Source organism: Branchiostoma belcheri, unplaced genomic scaffold (genome assembly GCF_001625305.1).
Source record: "Branchiostoma belcheri isolate BF01 breed outbred unplaced genomic scaffold, Haploidv18h27 scaffold24, whole genome shotgun sequence".
In the NCBI taxonomy this organism is placed as follows: domain Eukaryota; kingdom Metazoa; phylum Chordata; class Leptocardii; order Amphioxiformes; family Branchiostomatidae; genus Branchiostoma; species Branchiostoma belcheri.
Window position 1 is genome coordinate 2,832,632 of NW_017803843.1, and position 24,966 is coordinate 2,857,597.

Consider the following 24,966-nt stretch of genomic DNA (forward strand, 5'->3'; position numbering starts at 1 on the left):
CACCTGACGGCAGTCTATGCTATCAACTCTCTGTTCTGGAGTAAGTACCTTCAGCTTGATAGTACAACACCATCTTAAGAGGTCATGACCACTGTCATTCTACATTGATAGGAATCTTTCAGAAAGAGGTCTTTAGTACATGTTGATGATCGATCAAATGCCTTATTTAGTTACTTAACAACTGCAAGCTGAATTCCACTTGAACTTGTATCTACATCTCATCAGTTAAATAGCTGCTACATTTAAATCTTCACTGTTAAGTTTTTATTCAATCAATCATTTTATTCAATAGTTATATCAATCAGAATGCACCATTTAAATATGTGTTCTCAGTGTGTACATGTCTGGGTAACACACTTTTCTCTTTCACAGTTTACCTAACCACACAAGGCATTGACCCCAAGGACCACCCAATCAAGAGTGAACTGGTAAGTAGGACAATGGACACCTGTCAATCAAACTGCCAGGCGTCTCTTTACATTGTGTAGATTATACAAAGAACCGGAATGGTTGAGAGTTCATAGAGTTGTCGAATTGTCAGACTGCAATGGATAATCACACAAATCTCTTCAAATGATTAGTAAAAACATCTAATATCTCCATGTCACTTCTATTGTTGTCTTGTCACCTTTCAGGACAGAATACGCAGCTACATGAACCGTGTCAAGGAGATAGAGGACAAGAGGAAAGGTGAAAATCATGTACATGTTACTTGACATTGTATAATTTCTTAGTTCTAGTTTGCACGATTAATGAGAACATCCATAGTGGTAGATGATACAAGGTGTAACTTGTTTTTCCATGTGGTTTGTGACTATTCCAGCTGCTAAAGTGGACAAGGCTGCTGCTAAGAGAATTGTGAAGAATGCTCTCTGGGAGCCATCCAAGCAGGCAGCAGGTAACATATATACATGTACAGTGTATCTACACCTCGTCTCTCCTGTATCATCAACTTGTTAGTGAAACAGAAGTGTAAGAATTGATGTTCAGTAATGTATGATGATGATATTTGTCCATAGTTGTGTCTGATCAGTCCTTTTTTCAAATTAATTTTTTTGTTGTTTTTCATAAAAAAGATTTTAAAAAATACAGTCCTTGCTCAGAATCACATGAATTGAAATGCTGGGAATGTTTTTGTGTCTTCCAGGGTCACAGGTCAAGCAAACATCAGAGAAGAGGAAACAAGATGACAGAGTTGGACCTCAGGCTAAGAAGAAAAAGGAGTGAGCACAAACAAAGACTGACATGAACATGAAATAAGACAGAAGATGGAAGGCTGGTGCAACTGAGACTCTCAGTTCAGTGTGAGGTGGTCCATGAGCCTCCAACCATAAAGTACTCTCCAAGCAGACGTTTGGGTTTGGGGTTATTTTTGGTGTGTTTTAGGCTTTTTTATCAGGTTTCTCTTTTGCACTGGAATTTTTTTAATCACCCAACCCAACCAAACACGCCAAAAATAACCCCAAACCCAAACCTCTGCTTGGAGAGTAACCATAAAGCACAAAAGAGTGAGGACAGAGATTTCCAGTGCAGTCTTACTTTTTAATACGCCCGGGAATCAATACAGCATGTATATTTTTACAATTCCATCCATGTATTAACATTACTAGTATTACGCTACCAATTTTTCCACTGATTACTATAGTGTTGGAAGTTCTAGGAACCACACATTTGCATGGAGATAACCTACAATCACAGGCAACAATGTTCATATCATGTCTAATTATGTATGTTGTATTACAGTATTTATGGCATCTAATTAAACCATTTTCAAAAAGTTTATTAAAGACTAGTATTATTTCATACTGCATAATGTTGGTCCTAGATCAGAAATTATTTCTTTACCACTGATACATTGTAATTATAGTTAATATCACTAACATTACATCTATATACACTCATAATTGATGTCAAACCTTTTTATGAAATAATATGCATCTACATTTCAACCTTTGTTGTCACTAGATGACCATACCTGTTGGCTGCAGCATTACCGACCGACAATTATGCTAAAAATATATACCACACACTTGGTAAAAGTAGAGGGAAGCATGTTATTCCAATTGACTTTAAAATATTTTTCGTAAAAATATTTTTCGTAAAAATATAAGTACATGTATATAAGTTCAGCAACAACTTGAGTTTCAAACTGCCAGTTTTTCACCCAAGGAGGGTTGGTGCATCCCACAGTGGATTCACCCTTTCCCCGCACCACAGCTACCTAACATATAATATGTAATCTCCAAGCAGATGTTTCAGTGGCCGCAAAATACAGTATCAAAGTGGCCAGGCTGTATCTATTCGCCAGACAGTTACCATTTCATTTGTCACCCAAATACATATGCACATGTGATGTTCAGTAGTCTTACGTGAAGCACAATTTAGTAGGACTTCTCGTCCTTTCTCTGTTGTTGATCCTCCCTGGCTTGACGGGGCTCGGTGTGTACATCTGCTGGATGTCATCCCACGATAGGAAATTCCTGTCCATCCAGGGAACCAGAGTAGCAGCCCGGGCCTTTATCACGCCCACCAGGGCCAGCGTGTCGTCCTCGGCGGTGTGCGCGCGCCTGGGGTCCCGGCTAACGTACCGATGGTACAGACTCTCCAGGCTGAGGGAGACCCGTTCGGACGGCGCGTCTCCAGTCGAACAGTCCCTGTCCGCTTCCCTGAAGGCCAAGAGTGAGTCACAGAAGCGGACTCCTTCGGGAAGTCTCGTGTTGAGTTTCATCAGCTCGGTCTTCAGCAAGGGGAAGTCGAACTTGGCTCCGTTGTGCGCCACCAGACCGACCGGTGGAGGCTGCCGCTGCAAGAAGCCGCTCAAGGCCGCCACAAAGTTCGCGTCCAGCACGGCCCTCTCGTTCTCGGTCAAGTTCTCGTTGTTGAGGCCGGTGAGTTCGCAGACGGGGCCGGGGATGGGTTTGTTGGGGTATACGGCCAGCAGGAGCTTGTCCGTGACGCGCGGGAGGCGGGTGTCAGGGTTCAGGACGGCCGAGCGGTGTAAGGCCACCAGGCAAAGCTCCGTGATCTTTGGACGGGCCGACACCTCGCACGACGTCGCCTCAAGGTCAAGGAACACGAACGACCTGATTGGATCCATATGGCGGAAATCGGCCAGGATGACTGTCAGGATAATTTTGTTAGTTGGATGAACACGAGTGCTTCCCCCACGCCAACAAGCCGGGCAAGTCTGGGCTTGTTGTGGTAGGGAACCACGGTGACGTCATAGGGAAGCGAGACTTCCGGGTTCCCCCTTCCCAGCATGCTCTCGGGATAACATCTAACCACCTTCCTTACATGTTACAAGTCAGCCTTACATGTTACAAGAACAGGACAATAAATGCACACAGAAGGGCAAATGTCGTCATCCCAACACCGCTTTTATTATTTCTTCTTTCTAAACCAACCGTCTAAATATAATTAGCCTAATGGTTAACATCCCCCAGTATTGCGAAGTTCAGGACAAAGTCTGTACAAAAATAACCTACACTGTGAAAAGACAGCATAGATATTTCTAGGTGTAAAGTCCATATTACAACATTCACAAATCCTTAAAAAGTTGTGTTACAAAATTTCATTATATTCCTAACAATCCTAAGATACAAAATATTTCACAAATCCCTAATACAAATGCTACAGGTCAATTCTAGTGACCATAACCAGAGGAACACCTGAGTTAATAAGGCTCTCAGAGGACAATAAAAAGAAGTAACAACATGTAAGACAATAAAAATTCAACAATGAAATTCTGGCCTAAGGTGCCAAAAGAATTCAATAAAGCAACAATATTTTGCACCAAAGCAGTGGGTAACATTGCCTCACTTTTGACCCTTTCCATGGGGACAGTTACATCACTTCACTGCCATCAAATACAAGAGATCACAGTCCAATATAACAATGTGTGGCTATGAATGACAAGCATAAAAGTAATTGTCCATCCTTGCTTATAAAAAAAAGAAACCAATATATTGGGCAAAACTGTAATGACACAAATTAATCATTAGTTCAATTTTCTCAGAATCTAGATTCAAATTGTAATGTTTTGTAAAAACAACTTATGTATCACCTTTCCATTACACAAGACAACAGATATGCAATCCTTCAAATTTCTGCAAGGCACTCTGAGAAACAACTGAATTTGTGTGACTGTGGACAGGACATGTCAGTCAGCTGTTCACTTTACACAACTTATGTAAAAATGGCAGATGTTCCTTTCCCTGGTGAAATTTATGTTTGAAATGACACTGAAATTCTTAGCCTTTTGTTAGGTTTTAAACTCTTTGCTAAAGGTACAGCCAAGTTTCATATTCATTAGAGTATGGTCCCCCTCTAAGTCATGATGTCATTGTGTCATGGGTTTATGTAGCTAAAGAGATGTTTACCTCTAAAGTTAAGTAGATTTTGCAAATGTCACAAGTTTTTTCTAGCTATAAAGCAACCAGAATTTCTTCACCACAGTCCACACCTGGGACTACAAAATCAGCAATTCATTCAGAATGACACAATGTCAGTGTTTGTACCTTTTTGCTCATTTCACACATAATATATAAAACATGTTACCACTATCTGTAAAAGTATGTAACAGAATAACTATTCTCCAACAAAATACAATGTTACAGACATGTTACTGTTATAAATTCCCCACAATAAGTATCAATCCTTTCACCTACCAGTATATCATCTACATATCATCATAAATACAATATGTACAAAACCAATTCTTCCATAAATATCTACCTTACTGCAGCTTTAAAAGTGTCGAAGTTATTTCCCTATAGCGTGGTCCCTGCACCGATACAGTAATACATGTACTCACACAACTGTCATGGCAGCCTTGTCAAGGGTTATCAGACTTAGAGGGTTAAAACACAATAAAATCCCGCATTTGAACACTGCACACTGTTCACTGGCATTTCAGTATCTCTGCATTTATGTACATGTACTACACAGATAACCATGGCTAAGTTCAAGGCAGAACAGCTGAAATCAGCACAAATCATGGTAAATGGAATTTCGGGTAACTGCGCTTCTACCTGTACTGGTAACAGAGGTGTACATGTATTTGCCACACCTGTATTTGCCACACCTATATTTCAGGTGTATGCACCTGTCACATCTATGGCCGTGTTTAAATGAAGTCACCCAAGGCGCTTTACATGTGGTTTACCCCGAAGCCGGTTAGCTTCATCTGAACGCTCCGTAATCACTTTGAAAGCGCCTCGATCCCAAGCCACTTCTTAAGGTGGTTTCGAATCAGTTTTCCCGCATCGCGATTTGCGTCTGAACGCAATGTGATTTCAATGTAACTTTGCCTGGTCATTGGATTACGGGTTGTATATTTCTTCTATTTATATGCAATACCAACTTTTACGTGGCAGCAACTTAAAGAGCATAATGGTCAAATAATGTGTCCGTTGTAGGGCGAGCTTCAGCACCTTTGGCGGGACTACGTGGACATTCGGCCGAGATACGCTGGGAGGGGGGCACCAGAAAGGAGGTCGTTGACCTCTGACATTAATAACACGCCCGAATCGCGGTTTGGGTGACTTCACTTAAACATGGCCTATATCTCAGGTGTTCACCACAAGTGACAGACACTGTACAGTAAAGTGGAAGACATATCAAATTACTACAATACATTTGGCCCATGAATTGTGTTTTTTCCTCAGTATGAGTTAAAAAGACCCCTATCTAAACCTACATTTGCTGATTGTTAACTGTGCATTGTGGTTATCCTTCTCTAGTTCATTTCCATATCATTACAACACAGCTTAGCCTGTGCTAGTTATCTAACCTGTTCTAGTTATTGCATAGTTAGTGTGAAGGCACTTGTGTGAGAATCACTTGTACATACAAGTACATCTACTCTTTGTACTGTACAGGGGTAGCTTGCATGTGCATGCAAGTACATGTTCCTAAGACTGTGTATTTCTTTATCCTAGGCACTTAACATCATACAAGGCAAGTACAGTGGTGATTTATTGCTGGACAGGCATTCTTGCTTGCCATGTCCTGTAGCAGGGACTGGCCTCAGAAGAAGGCACAAGTTGGGAACTTTTGCATTGCTTTGTCCATGCCATTTGGGGTTCCTTGCAGTTCTATGCAGTTCTCATGATGCCCCTCCTACAGATAAAGAATGGAGCAGCACTTTGAATAGACAACCCTAAAATATTGTTACTGGTCAATTAAGCTTCTCCCTGCCAAGGGTTCACCTGTACTCCACATCAGCATGGCTTTATGTCAACAGAAGGTAGGTATGGTTTATGGTGTAGTACATTAAATATCTAGTTTGCATATCAGTGAGAAAACCTCCACCCAACCACCCCGCCCCTCTACTGCTCGGTCTATGTCTGCCCTGTGTTTCCTCCACACTCCTCCACAGACTGCCCTGGGCTGTAGAACTCCACAGCAGACCTCACCGTCTCCCTGAGATGTCAGTCTGTACTCAGGCTACAGCAGGATCACTTCCTGCCAGGGGCACAGAGGAAAGGCACCAGTTAGATCCCTCAGATCAGAAATGGCAAGATATTGAGATATTACAAAAACACTCTATAGTTTGTTTGCTTCCATCGTCATAATATTGACAACATGCAGAATGTCATTTCATGGACAAATCCAAAGTTCAAGAGAATCCTAGCAACATGAAGTTTTTAGGTTGTGGTAGACCTGTGAGGTGATTAGTGAATGTACACCGTGGAGAATGTCTGTTTACAGGGTGGTTAGATGGAGATTTTGATAACTCTTTCTAGACCAGCCTTGGTAGCGTTAGTAGTCAGTCATCTCTCAAATCACCACCATGTTGAAACAGGCAAACCTTCTACCTTGGCTTATCTACCCCTGATTTGGGCTTCCTATCCCCAGTCACCTGCAGGGAAGGAAGTCCTGCCTCAGCACTATCCTGTTGTGCAATATTGTGCAAATTTAGCACTATCCTGTTGTGCAATATTGTGCAAATCTAGCACTATTCTATTGTGTGCAATATGAAAGCACCTTGGCACCAAACCTGTTTAACCAAACAAACCATAACCAGCTTTTCTAGCTATACTGTAAACAGCTATACACTAGCAACAGAAATTTCCATTCTTAACAACTTTCAGGAGCAATTTCTTTGACGAGAATCAATTCAAGAGATAGAGAAGCTGCACAATCTGTGCTGAACACCACACTGATATGTTCAAGACACAATACTGGTAATTATGAATTCCTTGACTTACGTCCCCACTGTAGTCATAATAACCCTCCTCTGCCTGGTGGTGATCATGAGACAAACTCAACCCACGACGATGCATATGGGCCTCTTTCTCATGGAAACTACCATTCTGGGAACAGTAAAACCAAAACAAATTTTAATGGGTTGTAAAAAGTACATAGACTGTAACAATAAGAAATAACGAATTTGTGAGGATCATACAACATGCAAATAAAGAGCATCATCATTCCCCATTCATTATAGAAGGAATGACAAGCTTGCAGTTCATATGGCAGCTGCTAGGGTACCTGTCTGTGTCTGTCTGTCCCCTCAATGCTGGCTGCTCTGGTCCTGGGTAGGGCCTGCCTGGTCAGCTGGCCCCCGTGTCCTGCACACACTGGATGTCCCTGCCCTCCTGGAGGATATGCCTGCCCACCCGAGGGATACCCCTGCTCCCCTGGGGGTGCGGATCTCCTCCCCGGGGAGGGGGGCATGTTTGTTGCCTGGTGATTCTGCATGAACTGGATCAGCTCCTGAGCGATCTTCCGGACATTCTGTTTCTCCTGTTCTGTGTGCCCTGCCTCCTCTCGACGCTTCTTCGAGGTGCGAAGCTGCTGGTTCCGGTACATCCGGGCAGCGTTGTCCTGTGTGGGCAACTCTGTCAGCTGTTTGGGCGGGGAGAGGGTCATGTCTGTTGGGGACATGTTGTTCCTCCTCTTCCCTCCATTTATCCCCACGTCTGCATCCCGGAGAGTCTCTGCCTCCAGGACAGAGCAGGCAGGAGCTGACAGGCGCTGTGATTGGCTGATATCTGTTGGTTGCCTGGACGACGGTGTGCCTGTGCTGGGACTCAGCGCCCGGCTGATGTCAGTGACTGTGCCTCCGGCAGACATGTGGACATGCTTTCCACTGTTCACCCTCCTGCGGTACATTCCTGATGAATCATCTCTCCTTCCCGGTCCCCCCAGCAGGGCCGACACAGACGGCTTGAAGGTGTTCCACAGAGAACTGACAGACGACATGAAGGTGAGCGAGCGTTTCCTCAGTCTTGCCGGTTTCCCGGTGGGCTCATCCTCCCCCTGGCAGATGTTTTCCAGACTGCGAACCCTGCTGGAGGCAGCAGAGTCGGGTGTGTGCTCCCCCAGCTCTGGAGACGACTCTCCAGCCTTGATCATCACGTGCTCGAACTCTGGCAAGCTCTTGGACTTCTTGATCCCCTTGATGGTTGGGCTCCTTCCTCGGGCAGTGATCTTTATGTTGGAAAACTCCTGTGCAATTTCAGGTGCGTTGTTCTCCGTGTGGGTGAGGTGTTGTGGTGAATCAGGATCCTTACTTTGCCTTCTGATCGACTTCAGCGATGATCTCTTCTTAACCTGCTTGGTTGGGCTGAGAACAGGAGCTGCCATATTTACTATGTCTTGCCTCAGCTGCTGGCCAGGAGGCTGGAGCTTACGGTTGAACACATTCCTGCGAGCAGGGGGGGTGGGGGGCCCCGGGACCGACGATGCTCGCTTTAGTCTTTGTACCAGTGGAGTGGGAATCTCGCTGATCAGCAGGACCTCGTCGTCACTGTCTGGGTCGCTGCTGTCCACGCTCAGTGGGCTAGTGCTGCAGGCGCTGCTCTGTCTGCCGTGGGAAACCAGCTGGGATGGTTGCGGCTGACTGCTACTGTAGTGTGACTGGGACGGCTGCAGCTGGCTGCCACTGCGGGGTGCTTGGGAAGGCTGTAGCTGGCTCGCGCTATGGCTCTCTGTCAAGTTTATAACATCTGCTTCAGTCAGTGAGTTGGAGCGATGAACTGTGACGCCCTGGCCAGAGGGAAGCAGGCTGCTGCTTGTTCTGTGAGGCAGTGTCTGGTACCTACGCCTGTTACCACGACGATGTGAAGAATGTGGAGACTTGTGCTGAGACCTTGTCTGTCCTGAGTGAGATGCACTGTGGCTGTTTAACTGTCCCTCCATCCCCGTGTTCCCATCTCTCCTGTACATGGTGTGAGAGGGGGCAGTGTGTTGGAAGTCTTGCACATTGTGGGGGTTGTACTGCACATTCTGTGACTCAGCTGAGTTGGGGCGATACTTGGTTGCCTCCTGCAGGTGGTGAGGCTGTGCCGGGCCGTTTCTGTTGTATTGCACTGCCCCGGTCTCCAAACCCATCTGGTTGTTGTTGTTGTTGTTGGACCTTTGACGAGATGGCTGTGGGATGCGTGTCTGTCGTGGAGTAGAGTTCTGACTGGAACTGGAACTCCCCCCTGACCCTGTCCGTGACCTCGGGCGGTGCTTGCCTGCGGGTTGAGGAGGAGTCTTGGTTGCCATGGAGATAGCGGAGGTTCCCATGCGGAGGAGGGCTTCACTGCGGAGGTTCTGCCTGCTGAGGTCCAGCTCGATATGTGGGCGCTGCCTGTAGCTGGTGGGGTTCACACCGACAGCAGGGTAGAACGTTCTGGCAACTGTAGGGGGAACAGATCAGGCATGGTCTGAGAGCAGTAACTTATCTCAAACACAAGTAAACACTGGTCAGTTTGTTATGTTGCAAGTTTGAAAATGACACGTGGGGAGTCTTACGGGGGTGGTCGGCAGGCATGAGGTATCTCATCCCCAGGGTCCGGGCCAGGAAGGGGTGCACGGCTGCCTGCGCTGGGGTCATTCTGTCCCCTGGGGAGAAGCAACAAAACAATGTGTAAACAACAAAACAATGTGTCACAAATAACACAACAATGAATCACAACAACTTTCCAAGGGCTGAATGACTGCCATTATGAACTCTTAAAATTCAGCCCCTGGCCTCAAAGAGAAAGTAGTCAATCCTATATTTGGAAGGGGGTACTTACTGGGGTCGTACTTGAGCAGCCCTGCCAGGAAGCTGGCAAAGTGGAAGTCCCTGATGTTGTCCAGCTCTCCCATCAGTCTGTTGATCACTAAGAATAAGAAGCAAAAATTGTTATTCAACCATTGCTTGTTTCTTGGTTGTTTAAGTTCCCATAGTAGTTGGTTAAGTTCCCATAGTAGTTGGTTAAGTTCCCATAGTTTTGTCATGAGTCTACAGCAGTTATCAAACGACATTAAAAAATCACTGGCAATTGCAGATTTCTGGTGTATTTCCAAGTGTAAAGTGAGCAGGGCTAGCTAACTTAGCTGACTGTATTTTACACAACAAAAAGCTAAAAAAATGAATGAATGAATTAACGAATGATGTTGGTAGAAGAAAGGAAAGTCCTTACCTGTTTGCTCTGGCAGAGGCCCGTGCACACTGACAAACTCTCTCAGCTCTGGAAAAAACTTTCCCTCCTCAAATGGGTGGAGTGGGAAAGGTCCCAGGATGCCTGTCATCTGGGGTAACAAACAGAAATCAGTACTCTATAGATAATGGCAAAGGTTGAGACACAGTATCTCCATAAGCTTCAATATCTGTTGTAGTGTGTAACTCAATAGCAAGTGTGATTTATCTCATATTTCATCAGCAAAACATTTCAGTTAGAAACAAGTAAGGCAATGATCTGAATTTACAAACCTCTATGCCCAAATTGTTAAACCCAAAAATGTTTAGCATTTGCTTAATTGATACATTTTTACACTTTCTGTAATCACAACATGTAATATTGTATGATTTATGTTCTAAAAATACATACTTTGCAATGTCAAAAAAACACAGATGAAAACTTTATCTTCAAGGAAAAATGGAAGTCTTTGAACGTATTATTTGATCCTGAATGCTTACCCTACCTAAACAGAGCATATAGGAAAGTAGTAGCACATTAGGAAAGAAAATACAGAACTTGCAATACACATGTAATAACACAATAAAAGTTGACCAACCTTTATCATAATTTCCCTTTTGCTCATTCCAAAGAAAAGTGGCTTTCCTATATATAACTGAGTAAACAAATAATAGATAATGAATAAACAGTAGCAAGAGCTCAAATGTACAGTAACAACTATGGAATGCTGAAGCAATCAGTCCAAATGTATGCAATCACAAGAATGTTGACATCAAGCTACACTAAGTGTAGTGAAAGTAATGACACACAAAGCTGTGTAGTAAAAGTGATGGTACCGACCTCAGCTAGGATACATCCCAAAGACCACATGTCGATCTCCAGGGCAAAGTTTGGCAGCCCCATCATCACCTATACCATCAACAGACAAACAAAACCAATAAACATATAGAATCCAATGGCTCAGTCAAGTATCTCTACGAGTGTGAGTCATGCTCATGCTAAGAAGGCTTCATTTAGCAATGACTGTCACTCTTCCACAGGTACATGTTGTGCATTTGTACCACCATGCAGCTATATCTAGAACTTCATGCAGAATGGATGATGAAAAGCACAAGCTCACCTCAGGGGCCCTGTAGAGCAGCGTCTGCAGTTCAAAGTCGTCGTAGTACAGCGAGATCTCCTCTGGCACCGAATGGATCGCATTTCCAAAGTCTATGACCTTCACACTGTCAAGGTCACCTGAAGCAGATCACAACACATACAAATGTGTGACATTAAAGTATTTGCTGAGGGTTTTTGTCACATTGCTGTTTAGAAGCATCCCTATTGACACACTAACTTCATTTCCCAAATGTTCAGCCTATAAAAACCTTACCTGATACTGCTAACACGTTCTCTGGCTTCAGGTCTGCATGGATCACGTTACCTCTGCAGGGAGAATAGCACCAGGCATCAGGACATATTACTAACACAGTGATGGCAGCTTCCACTATTGCAATAGCTATTATATATATATATATATATATATATATATATATATATGAAAAATGAGGAATATATTCACTTGAGTATTTATATAACTTCACAACTACAGAAACTAATCAAAGGGAGAACTCAGCAAAAACTTTCCCTCACACCTGCAGGACAGAAATGAGCTGAGAGTTCCTAACTCACCTGAGTAAGAACCCCAGCACCTGCAGCAGCTGGATCGCAACCTTCTTTATCATGGCCAGTTTCTGTAACAGCAAGAATAAACAGTGGATTTGAACAAGAACAAAAAAGCAACATTTCTCTGACTTTTCACACTAACACTAACAATAATGTTTGCTATGGCTGCCCATGGCAAAGGACATGTTTTCAACAGCTGATCTCACATGCATATAACCAGTGTTTATTACTCCTGACTGATACTAGGCATGGGTGACCAGATGTGTAGTATAGATGTGTATTACAGATGTGTAATATGTGTACAGGTATGTAGGACTGGTGCACAGGAGGGTAGAATGTTACTTCCTCAGGTGTTGGAGTTTCCTCAAGTAGTGGTGAAAGGGGGTGGGGTTAGGGTGTACGAGTGTGTAGGACAGGTGTGTAGGACAGGTGTACAGGTGTGTAGTATAGGTGTACAGGGGTGTTTGACAGGTATATGTTACCTCCTCAGGTGAGTGGAGTTTCCTGAAGTAGTGGTGCAGGGGGGTGGGGTTCAGCAGCTCGAACACCATGCAGTAGTGCTCGTCAAATGTGAAGAAATTCTGAAGAACAAAAATATACAACGTCATTGCTTTGGTCTTTGAAGTACTAGGAAATCATCCACTAGTCTAACTGTTCACACATCGTACACAGTTCCTGTCAAAAACATTCAACTAGAATGCTTCAACACTATTTTTCTATAACTACAGGCTGCATTTCAACATCACACATTACGGCAAAACTGCTAGATGTCTCTTTTGTAGTTTTAGTACAACTACTAACTGAAAGCACATAATGCCAAAATGTTGAAAGCCTTCATTTCAGCCTGAAGGTTGAGACCACCTAAGGCTGATCACACAAAACTGTTTGCCTGAAACAAGAAACTGGTAGAGTTCTGTTTACTGACCAGTAGTCGGACACATCTGGAGATGTCCTCAGGATCGACCAGGTTCAGCCTTCTGATACAGTCTGCTTCCTGAACAGCACAACAAGCAATCAATACATCAGTCATACTGCTCATTCATCAACGGGCTTCACAGCTTAACACTGACTTGCCCTGATTATTACAGTACTGTGAAGTACACAAGGTGGTTTTATTATGTTAGTCAAACCTGTACTGATGAACACCTGACCACTGTGGCCACTTTTGATTTCACTATACTTCAACATAATTGAATACATAAAAAAACACTTTAAACATTAACTTTTATGGATATCAGAAACACTGTGCTTCAGTCCAACATTACTTCACACCTGGAGAGCAGGTAGGCTAGTAACCAAGGGCGTGGCACTCACCTGGTATCCAAGGGCATGGTAGTTGACGTGGAGAATCTTGATGGAGACCAGGTTGTTATCTCGACGGAAAGTATCCTAGGAAACAGATGAACACCAGACCTTAAAAACAATCTTTGCTGTAACGTCATGCTGTAACAAGTTGCTGATATGTCTCAGTGCATCTGTACTGTATCTGTACTCAAGCTTTTGGGTCGAAGTTTTTATATATTGCAAATCTTGAAATGTTTATGGTGGTTTCATTTTCATGGGGTCCCCTCCACCATGAATTCAAGACAACCAATATCTCACTCCTGCACTACATAACTGTATCAACAGTTAACTGTTAACAATTAACACCTTGAAAATTTCCTTTCTCCCTCTAGTAAAGTAGGTCCCTTGTATGTTTAAGTCAATTTGATGTAGGCTTCAGTAAAGGTTGGTTTCTATCGCTTCATTTTCTGTCCACATAAATAACATTTTGCTCTCAGGCAATTTAAGACTGAATTCCTGTATATGGCAATGTTTGGGATTAGTGTGTTACTGATCTGTGCAGGCTGTCCTGATGAGGTGGTCCCTGGAACTGGTCCGACATTTCAGCCGGCAAAACTACAGAAACAATCAGGAATCATTGATGCTACAACACAGGAATCAGTTGCAGTCAGACGTAATTAGCACTACATCGAGTCCTTCAGCAAGACGACAAGAACTACATCCAGGGACGGGCTAATCACATCGAGAAACTGATGATACATCAGGGCTAATCATTTTGCAGTTAAAGCCACTGTCTCTCTGGTCAGGCCTTTATTTGATGATTCTATGGTCTGATCAGTGGTAATTAGCCTAACGATGCAAATAAGGGATACGCTTCAAGGTCGTGTTAAAAGAAGCCATGTCAGTCGTGAAGCAGGTGTTGCCATGGGAACAAATTGCATCATCTTCTGTTCCCGAATGCCGGAGAGACACGTGCTGTCTGTAAACTTGCACACAAACATCGTTATCTGCAGGCGAGGGGCTAACAAGGTGAAGTAATGGGACCCAACAGGCTGGAAAATTGGTTTACAGCATCAGGCAGTGTTGTGTATTATGTGCAGTTAATGAACACATCTGGGATTATCATGGTAAAGGGAGGAGACTTGTTCAACCTTGTACTCAGCAGTTTTAGTTCTGGGGACAGTTAAGGCGATACTTGTAATCTTGGTACAATGGAGGGATTGCAAAACAAAGAGATGGCCTCATCGAGGACTCAAAATACCCACATGCAAACTGTAATCTGTAGGAAATTGCTGGAAAATACATTAACAACTTGCAGCTATGCAGAATAAAAAGCAGGCTTGGTAATATTAATCACACGGGAAACACAACCAAAAAAGTATTATAGAGACAATAAAACAGTGAAACGTCCCTACCTGAGCCTTGAGTAGTGCTTGTGATCTACTTATGTATGTACAGATTTATGGTATGATTGTTAAATCAGAGGAAAATCCTAACCTCAAGTTTGAGTCCTTCCATACAGTTTTGTCATGAATGATCATCTATGTATAGATTTATGTTAAGATTGATATACAGTTGATAAGAATTCCTTACCTCAGCTTTAAGCAGCACTGAGGAGTTGCCTTTCCCGAGGATCTCCAGGTATCGATAACGGCTGGCAAGTAGTGGCACTGTAGGGGAAACACAACTGGGTCAGAATCAACCATATGTGCGGTCATCACTGCAAAAATGGTGGAAAATCTGCCAGGGATACGTCATTTACATGTATCACAAGTCTTCATGCAATGATCAGTCTGCCTATGTGGCCGATGTCTGCAATTTTTTTCATCTAAAGAAGTTGGTGGATAAGAGATGCTAGTGTGGATGGGCTTCCTTTAGATGACTGGGATTGGGAGGGCTTTCAAGGAAGTACTGGCAACATTTTTTTTTTCATTGCATGTAACCAGATTTCTTTATTGAGTATGCAGACTGCTACAATTGACACTTCATTGCAAAGAATCCTTTTCCTGCACACATCATTGGTTACCAAGGCAACCACACATCAGTCAGCTGGGATAAGCGTGCCATCTCTGGCCAGTAGCAAATCCCTGTCCTGAGAACGGGGTCATGCGAGGTCGGCGCCTGCGCAGGGCTGGACAGAATGGACAATCTCAGGATTGCATCATCTGTACTTCACACAAAGGGATGGAAGAAAGCTTCTCATCCTTCTTCCTCCAACCTCTATGTTAGATCAATAAATAGTCTATATCATATCTCTGGAACTGGAACTTGCCTGCAGCATCCTCCTGTCACTGCAGCCGACAGAACAGGTGTGAATCTGAGAACTCCTAATTACCAGTACAGGAAACAAGATCATTAACTACATCCCCTCAAGTATCACAAAAGGGAGGAAGAGAAGAAAACATGATGCTTGAGGTATCCTTGTCTTTGAAGAAAAGAAGAAAGGCCAAGCTACAGTAACAACCATTTAGGGTATTTTCATCTATCTACAAGCAGCTTTTCTATGCTCTCTAAAGGTCCATATTGTGTCCATGAATGTAGATGGTGTCCTCCACCCACCATTCCTTGTATCCCTCCACCTGACAGTCTGGCTGCAGCCTGTTATCAGCAGAACTGCCTAGTAAGCGACTCCTTTGGTCACCAAAACAATAAAAATCCAACCCACAAAATTTAACTCTTGCCATCTTTATCTTTTGTCATACTAACATACTTATACTATATAGAAGTTGAAAAGAAAAAAAATTCTAAATGCTAAACATTCTAATCAGTGGTGTGTTGCTACGAGATAATGATTTGTTCATAAATATCTATTCTGTTTTCTTGGTAAAGTCTGGTCACTGCTTCCAGTGAAGCACTGGTAAGTAATCACAGCAAAACAATCATGAATATGAAATACAACTGAAAAAAGGGCCTTCTATAAGCCAGAGATTTTAATCGGTGTGGCCTGGCCACGAGGGGAGCCGGCACGTGTTTGTGTTCTCCTATTTAATAATAGATGTGTAGATGTGACGTCCGTGGTGTCCACGGAACTGGACCAGACTGGCCGCGTCCTCACTTGACGTTCTTTTCCACCTGCACTTTCTTCAAAAAGAACCAACTGGCAACAAACCTGACCTTTTCAGGTCTTGTAATACAAGTTGGTTGTTGAAAAGTACTTCAAACTCTGCATGTTAGGTATGAAGATGTACCACCAGTACAACTACCTGGTTGGATGCTGTAAATCTTGAAATGTTTGTGTCAGCATTATTTTCAAAATTTTTTACTGTGACCTCTACACCACTTTACTACAGAATTGCGTCAACTGCAAACGTAAAATGCTGGTAAAATCTCCTTTTCCCTTAGTTTTACCACTAAATTAAATCCCAGTGAAAATAAATGGATTTACAGTACACAAGGACAGTCCAGTGTTGTGCAGACGTTACTGCATTACGTGTCCAATGATGCAACATCTGTATGTTCTCCTTTATTGTACAAGAATCTTTTTATGTCGCGTCTCGTGTGGTGTCCAGGAAACTAGGACATTCCGCTGGCGCCCACACAAGTCTGTGCACCTGCGCTCTCCTACAGGAAAGTAGCCGACACTGTGGCGACATAATAGTGCATGTGGAATGTGTGCTGTTAGGCAGGCGCGGGATGTCACACAGGGACGCTGGCCATTTGATCCACGGACAGTGCAGGGATGTTTCTGTTCTAAGCTCTCTCTCTCTCTCCCTCTTCATGTATATATATGGAGAGAGAGAGCTTAGAACAGAACACATATCCGTCTAATATACACATGTATTTTTCATGATTCCCAGTTACAAAACTGGCACCTTCTTTGCCACAGGCAAGAGTGAGATGGTCATAAGACTCATATACATTCTTTAGCAAAAGAGATTAGTGTTTTGTCTGTCTACTTTCTCACAACAATACAGCTCGTGATGAGGTGTCCACAAAAACAGACCATAGCCCACTTCACCATGATATTTTCATTACACATTAGCATAAAGATTTTCATCAGTTGGCTAGGTGGTCAGTGGTGAAAATATCCCTAGATTTTGCAGACTGCAGATCAAGCAGTATAAGATGTTTCCTTGTCGTGATCTCCAACATTATCAAGACATTGACTTGAATAAAAACAAAGCGCTAACACTACAAGGAGATGCCAGTTTGATAACTAGGACTACACCATCCATGTGTACTTTAGATATCTATGTCATCACATAATATATATACAAGTATAACATCCCTACAATGTCCAGGAAACTGGAGCAGGTGGCCGGTGCCCTTCGTGTGACATCATCGCGCCTGCGCTACTGGACACAAACGCCTCGTACCGTTCCCACAATCTCTTAAGATCCCAATTAACCCCATCCTGATGCCATGCAATTAAGGACAGGATGGTCATCCAATTGTCTAAAGTGACACTAAGGCCCATGTCACATTAATTGTGGTGACACTGGTCATAGGGAGTAACACACAAAACAAGACATTTCTACACAGATGACCTTCACCCAAGGCGAGGTCGACAACGGCTGACCAAATAAGGAAAGTCACGATAAAGTTCACATTAAAAAACTTAAAACCCTCTGCGCAGCGCAATCAGCGTAGTCAGTTTGCCATCGTGCTCGAGACTGCGCGTGTGACTTGGAGCTTCGCCAACACCTGAGCCTCCCACGACATCCCAGTAAGGTACGCACTACTGTTATACATGAGCAGTAAAACCTGTCTGTAGTGACCACTCATGCTGTAGTCATGGGATGTGAAGGAAATGGTCACAATAGACAGGTGGCCACTAGAGACAGGATACCCAATGCTTTGGCGAATGGGAAAAATATGGGATTGCAAAAAAATGGCCACAATAGCCAGATAGTCTGTATGCAGAGGTGGTCAGTCGTACAGGCCCGGTGGTTTGACTGTGTATCAATGGCTGGGTGGTCCTTAGGCAAAGATTGTCACTAGTATACAGTAGGTATGACGGTATGTCAATTGCCAGGTGGTCCCTATGTAGGGGTAGTCACTAGTGCATGTTTGACTGTATATCGATGGCTAAGTTGTCCTTATGCAGAGGTGATCACTTGTACAGTACAGCTTTGACTATAGTCATAAAATTCTCTCTTTTTGAAGCCATAAATCTAGTCTTTATCCATGGGTGCCCATCTTTGTATCATGAATAAAGGCATGCGACTGTTGAAGGATTCGGAACGGTGTTGAAGAGACAGGCATGCTGACCTGAGCCAAAGCTTGTTGCAAGATATAATAGTGGACTTCAGGCATTTTAATAACAGCTATTTGACACAGGTGGATATGGCCTGACTGGACAAAATATCACCATAAAATATTCATGTCAGAGTAGCCAGGTACGTCTGTGTTATTATGTGTGGTCAGCGGTCGCCATGGAAACAAATGGTTGTCCAGGAGGAGAATGTTCCCCCTGGGACCAAGGCTTCAGGTGTGGTTTCACCTCTGCAATGTTCTGCAATATCAGAGTCGAGGGAAAATTAGTAGAATTCAGGAGACTTGGTTCATACACCACCACCCCTCCTCGCCCGCAGTCGTGCATTAAGTTTATTTCGTCAGAAACTTGCTGTGTCTGTTCCATGGGTAATGCTGTCCACTCCACTCTATCCCTTTCATAGGATTAGGTAACCCTGCTGGCAAAAGAATGTCATCAAAGGCTAGTCTATGAGTTGGGAACCAGTTATGGCCACCACACGTCAGTGCATTTATATCGATAATCAAGGTAGAATCGCTAGTAGTGCTCTAGGTGTGGTCCAGACCTTGGGCGTGACATGAAAACGGTCAATCCCCTGGCTCTAAGGGGCAAATTAGTGTTCAGAGCACCAATGTAAAATCAAACCTTTGAGTAGCTTTTAGTACAATGTGCAATGGATTATGTATAAGTCAACAATTTTGTATAAGTCATACTAGTACCTATAGGACCGTGTACACATTTACTGGACAAACTGAGTCAAATAATTACATTAAATGTTTTTGCTATGTACTACTAACGTTACTAAACTGTAGATGTTGCTGATATGGAGTAATTTTCATTATCAAGTGCAAACCAGCTCAACTGCATTGTACATTCTACAGCAAATCGCAGGGCGTTTCTACCAAACAGGATTTGTTGTGGAGCGCAGAACACAGCAACACGTAACGGCAGGTTGTGTCCTTCCCACGCGATCCAACCGTTCTTAGATTTCCGTCTTATATTGATTTATAGACACGCCACCTAAGTGAAGGGAATGAGGCTGTTTAAGATGTTCTCCTGTCACGCACCTCGGAGAGCTGACGATGGAGAAACACGAACAACGTCTTCATTCTTTAGTCTTGATTATTCATTCCCTTTGATTGATTCATGGTGACCATTCTGGGATTAGAACATGCATCCACTGTTTACCCTTCTCTATATATCACCATGGGTCTGGTGCACACACGATATTTCTCCTAAATAAAGAACATTTCTAAGGCTATGTGGATTTTATTACTTGTTTCCCATAATTTCCTGCATCAAAAGTATATGATACATACAGCTCAAGAGTACCAGTTTCTTAAGAGTTTAGTAGTGAAGTTTTCCCTATCTTGCTAGGAGCCCCTTTGCAACTCTACTGGAACCCCAGTTTGCTGATATGCCAGTATCGGACCAGTTTCTGTAGCTACTTTTAGCACCTTTTGTCAACAACAAGCGTGGAATCTGCTTGACTCTGCACAGCTTATGTAGGTATCATTACAGGATTTCTTCCATCACTCTGTTCAAGGGCCATGATTCCTGCTCCAGGGCCAAGATTTTGGTACATCTTGAACTTGTCTCAGCCTTAAGCAGACATCAAAAGAACCCTTCCTCCTGTACATCTCCAGGTACAGCTGTGGCACTATCCCATAGCTTACACAAGTTACACCATGTGGCTGTGGCAGTCTCGTATAGCTTATACCAAAACACTGTGTCTATGTCAGCCTTTCAAGTTTGATTACAGTTTTGTGCCCCTAGTCCTTCTGAACTAGACAAGATGATCTGTCGGTCGGAGTATAATTAGACCACCAGTGTGGTTGATTTGGGGCTTCCAGTGTCTCTTCTCTACTGCACGTACACAATATAGGCCCATCCAACATAAATGTGTGTAGGCCTTACTTTTTCATCTAGCACTACACCTATATGACAAGTCTTTGCAACAGGTAATAAGAGTTGATATGCCCCAATGTACCGGGACTGAAGCATCACAATTCTCTTTATCAGCTGTCAAAAGCAGCACAATCTGCCCAATTAGTATTAAAAATTGTGCAACATAGAAACCATTCATTCAAAACAATGGTAGATGCTTAACCTTCACCCTGCCGAGGCAAGCTGTTGTTTCCTGAAGTTGTGCTAGTTATTATATAAATATAATTCGGTTAGGCAGCATGGAGAGGGTGAAATATACTCCCTTCCCCTGAATGTGCCCCCATCCCCTGAACCTCCATCCTTACCTGCCTACACAACCTGTTCAGTTCTCAGCACAAGAATTTTCTGAGCAAACAGCAAACAAAAGAGTGGAATGGACTTACTGGACTCCTCTGGCACGAAGCATCCTGAGTTGTCTGTGTAGGCCCCGAACTCTGCAACACAACAGGCCACCACAATCAGCACACATGGCCCTACTCATTCTGTAAAATGGCTATAGTGTATGTTACCATTATCATTTCAAACTATTTGTATTTGTAACAAATTATCTGTATCTGTATAGCCACCCATCGGAACAACACACCAGATTTGCAGGCACGCGGTACTGCAGCAGCTGGCTATATTACACAGAATGACATGTCACACCTAACATTTGCACATCTAACTGCAAGCATTCAACGCTTTCTAGTGATGATGCCACTACTGTACTTGGTGGCAACGAGTTCCACTCAACGATTGTTCTAGGAAAAATTAACTTTAGAATGCCTCAATCCTGAGTTGGTAATTCTAATACTTGAAACGGGAGTTTTTACCGTGGTCATTTCGTATCGTCCTGTTCTTGCTGAGTGAGATTTTCTTGTAGAGTGTCCTCAGCCCCCCTGTGGTGTAGGCAGTGGAGTGGACCTTGGGTGGCTGGATACGCACCAGGGTAGTGCTGGGTCTGCCGATCAATCAATCAATCAATCAATCAATCAATCAATCAATCAATCAATCAATCAATCAATCAATATTTACTTAAAATCAACATTGCAGAAAAAAAAACATGTACCACTTTTTCACATTAATGGTTTCTATATACTAGTACAATATTGACAATATTTCTGTCAACAATGCAAAAACAGTAAAACAATTTGCATACACATCCCAATGGAATTCACTCAGGGTAAATTCCACCTGTTGTTGCCTGGTCCCTGTACTTTGTGTTGACTCAGTAAAGCTTTTTACAGTATACATGTATTAAATAAATAAATGGGACCTGGAACATTTTAGGTTAATTAAATCTGACAACCTGGTTTCCTCCCTGGAGAGGTGTGTGTAGCCTGCTGCTGCCTGGTACCCAGCCAAGTATAGCAGCAACCATTGGGAAGGAGACCAATGTTGGAGGCTGGATACCAGGTTAGAACTTGCTGGTGTGTAATTACAGGTGTTTGTAGCCCCCGGAACCCAGCCGTGTACAGCTCAAGGTTTGCCTACAGGGAGGCACAGCAGGTCTTTGTCAGACTTCAATCAGGATTTCACAGAGCCTGAACCAGGGTGTCACAAGGCTGGACTGGCTCCAAAAGCTACATTATTCCCTTTCTGATGGGAATTCCAAAGGGACTCCAGGAGTGGGACACAAAATGACAAGTCTGGACTTGTAGGGGAGAAAAGAGCAGTACATTGTTGGGTCAGCCATCTGCTGCTGTATTAGATTTAGAAGGGCTCATTTTGTTCTAAAAACAATAATATTATATAACCACAGAAAATGATGAAATGAGTTTCTACTACATCTAATTAGCAATGACCTCATTATGTTGTCATTTCCTTATCACAGCAAAGCAATAACTGTTCTGTATAAACAATCTGATTTCTTGTGCAAAATGTCCACATTCAGCTCTTAGCTAGGATTTCAGTCTACAAAAAAATCTAGACCTCATCATTTTAGCTGTCACATTGCCGCTACCATGGTTTATATTACACATGTACTTTTTCTGCATACCTAAACTGGTACAGTCACAGAAATGTATCACAGGTAACATTAATTTAAATACCTGGCACATGAAATTTCCTGAAACACTTATTACCTTGCCTTTTCCTTGTATACATATAATACAGTGACAGATCTAGAAGGATTTAAAGGTTGTCATGGTACCATTTGAATCTTGTAAACTCCAGGATGCTGTTTTTATCTTACTTTGACCATTGCAGGACAGGATTATTTCGATAACATATAACCTAACATTACCTGTACATGTCCTGAAGGAGGCCATATATATGTACCTGTCCTGATCACCTGTGGACTTACCTGTTGAGAAAGATGTGCGTTGTGGTCTGGTGACAAACACATAAGCTTCAACATTACACTAGACTTTGCCAGCCTGCAGAAAGCTCTGAATGTGCAACATGACGTACAGATTGAACAACACCATGGTTATTAATGCTACACACGTGCAGCTAGCCAGGTTATCCCCACTCCAGTGTAACAATGTTGATTATACACAATCCTTTTGTTCTGGCTTCCTGATGATGATAGGCTAAAGCTTCAGACAGACATGTTGATGCATTTTGTTTGTCTCATGTTCTGAGAAAAGGCAGGCATCACCAGGGTCAGACACTGGTGCTATAGTAGTGCAAGGTGCAAAAGTTATTTTGAAGACTGACCTGCTTCTATCAATATCACTGAAGTCAGTTGTCATAATGCCTGTCCATTCATTAACTCAGGTATATATCATGATGACACTGACAACATGTACATACATGTACATGACGTCCTGCCTCTGCATCCCACTCCCACCTGTAGCCATAGTCGGCCATATTGGCCAAAGTCGATCTGAGGTTGGAGTCATCTCTCCAGTCCAGGAACTTTACTAGTAGTAGTCACTCCAGTCTTTGTTTATTTGGGGTGGGGGACAGGTTTGGCACAACCTTGGGATGACTTGTTGATCAGAGGGTCCAAGGAAAGTTTGATTCATCATGGGTCATGGCCACACCTAACATGAGTGTTCCCGGTCAAGGACAGGTACAGGTCATGACCTGCAGTCGAGCACTGAACTTAAGTAACCTCTATTACCATGGCTACAGGGAACTGCACAACCAGAACATAGTCCACTACCAATCCTGGCCCAGTTCCAACCATAGGGGTCATAAGGTGTCATTGGAAACTACCTGACCCTGTTTCTAGGGATCTACTGTAATAAATAGGCTTGTTAATGTGTAACAATAATCATTGTCGTCCATAATGAGATCATTATGGCACAAGGAAGCTCTATTCTGCCTCCTTATTGTGCTACTGTATTGAAGTTGGCAGGCAGACATCACAAACTCATTTTGCCTAATTACAATACAAAGACAGATCCTGTACAGTACACTTAATTGTAGCAGCAGTCTCATGGCTCTCACCATAAATATGGAGCAAGGTCATGCTGTAGCTCTGGGGAACGTGAAACTTAAAAATAAGCAGCTTTGTTGCAAGGTGCTACCTCTAAAACTATAAAAATATGGTGCAGCAGTGCTATCAACTCACTGCTTGATCGAGTCCTGAGCAGTTAGCAAATAAGACCATTGTTGCCATCTCAAATATCGCTGGCTTCTGTCATGTTTATTTTGTCCCTTGTTTTTACCTGTCATCCCAGCCCAGGATACCTGGACAACAGGTCATTGACCCCTGGGGTGAACTTCCCAAAAACTACCTTGTGAGTGAGCAGCAAACTGCCCTGACCTTGAACCAAGGACACTCGTTTGGGCCAGAATGTACTAGTATTCTCCAAGAAACAAAGGTGTTGGTTACAGTGACTCTTGCCTACAGCATTACTTGCTATCTGGAGAAGGAAGCTTTTGTTTTGTAGGATCACAAATGACAACTCTATCTGTAACTGTGTGTGTGCATGTGTGTGCGTGTGTGTGTGTGTGCGAGCGTGTATATATAAGGCCAGTCCATTCTCAGCGCAGCCTCTCTCTTCACTTGTCACTGAACCAACAGTGTATGTTTACATTTTTTCATCTCATGAAAATGTAACCTTTTGGTACTAACCTACGCACAACAACTTCTCAACATTTTCTCCCAGAAACTGTAAGGCCACACCAATTTAATTTCTTGGTTCTCGGATTTTTTCAGAAAAAATATGAAGCGACAGGGCGAAAAAAAAATAACTAGAGTTCCACGATCTCAAACCTTCGCCAAATGATGTTAGCCTTTATGAATAAGAAATATAACGTTACTAATCACCCTGATTATGCAAATAGGATCCTCAATTGCATGAATTATATCAGTCTGTTGATCATATTATCCACCAAAAGACAGTCTTATCTTAACAAAGAATGCCATTTTCTCATAAATTATGCAAATGTGCTCCTTATTTGAATAAGTTATGTTTAATTATGTTCACCTTCACTTAACTTTCAAACACCCCAAGTATGAAATTCCAGGCAGTTACCACTACGCAATTATAACATTTTCTCATTAATTATGCAAATTAAGTCTTCATTTGCATAATC

General features: G+C 43.0%; 2 protein-coding genes and 1 long non-coding RNA gene across 5 annotated transcripts in view; 1 reads left to right on the top strand and 2 right to left on the bottom strand.

Moving 5' to 3' along the window:
* On the top strand, positions 1-1,803 carry LOC109471036. Its single transcript, XR_002140290.1, has 5 exons — positions 1-40; positions 373-428; positions 636-690; positions 824-898; positions 1,148-1,803. It is a non-coding gene; the product is annotated as an uncharacterized LOC109471036 (long non-coding RNA).
* LOC109470945 overlaps positions 1-3,107 on the bottom strand; it is a 4,325-nt gene extending 1,218 nt beyond the window's left edge. The window contains exon 1 of the mRNA XM_019770040.1: positions 2,369-3,107. Coding sequence (XP_019625599.1) covers positions 2,369-3,097 — 729 coding nt within the window. The 5' untranslated portion in view covers positions 3,098-3,107. The remainder of the gene's footprint in view (positions 1-2,368) is intronic.
* Positions 3,108-5,318: 2,211 nt separating this feature from the next.
* Positions 5,319-24,966, bottom strand: part of LOC109471101 (dual specificity tyrosine-phosphorylation-regulated kinase 1A-like) — a 27,519-nt gene continuing 7,871 nt past the window's right edge. Inside the window, exons 2-19 of one of the 3 annotated variants that reach the window (XM_019770312.1) lie at positions 21,306-21,433; positions 20,877-20,927; positions 14,946-15,022; positions 13,383-13,457; positions 12,994-13,062; positions 12,551-12,649; positions 12,075-12,136; positions 11,776-11,828; positions 11,521-11,639; positions 11,241-11,309; positions 10,999-11,055; positions 10,404-10,512; positions 10,014-10,100; positions 9,748-9,837; positions 7,495-9,632; positions 7,212-7,316; positions 6,833-6,895; positions 5,319-6,465 (exon numbers count right to left, since the gene is read on the bottom strand). In XM_019770312.1, coding sequence (XP_019625871.1) covers positions 6,448-6,465; positions 6,833-6,895; positions 7,212-7,316; positions 7,495-9,632; positions 9,748-9,837; positions 10,014-10,100; positions 10,404-10,512; positions 10,999-11,055; positions 11,241-11,309; positions 11,521-11,639; positions 11,776-11,828; positions 12,075-12,136; positions 12,551-12,649; positions 12,994-13,062; positions 13,383-13,457; positions 14,946-15,022; positions 20,877-20,927; positions 21,306-21,433 — 3,469 coding nt within the window. In that variant the 3' untranslated portion in view covers positions 5,319-6,447. Of the gene's footprint in view, positions 6,466-6,818; positions 6,896-7,211; positions 7,317-7,494; positions 9,633-9,747; positions 9,838-10,013; positions 10,101-10,403; positions 10,513-10,998; positions 11,056-11,240; positions 11,310-11,520; positions 11,640-11,775; positions 11,829-12,074; positions 12,137-12,550; positions 12,650-12,993; positions 13,063-13,382; positions 13,458-14,945; positions 15,023-20,876; positions 20,928-21,305; positions 21,434-24,966 lie in introns of all 3 variants that reach the window. The other 2 variants (XM_019770311.1, XM_019770313.1) reach the window with 2 other exon arrangements.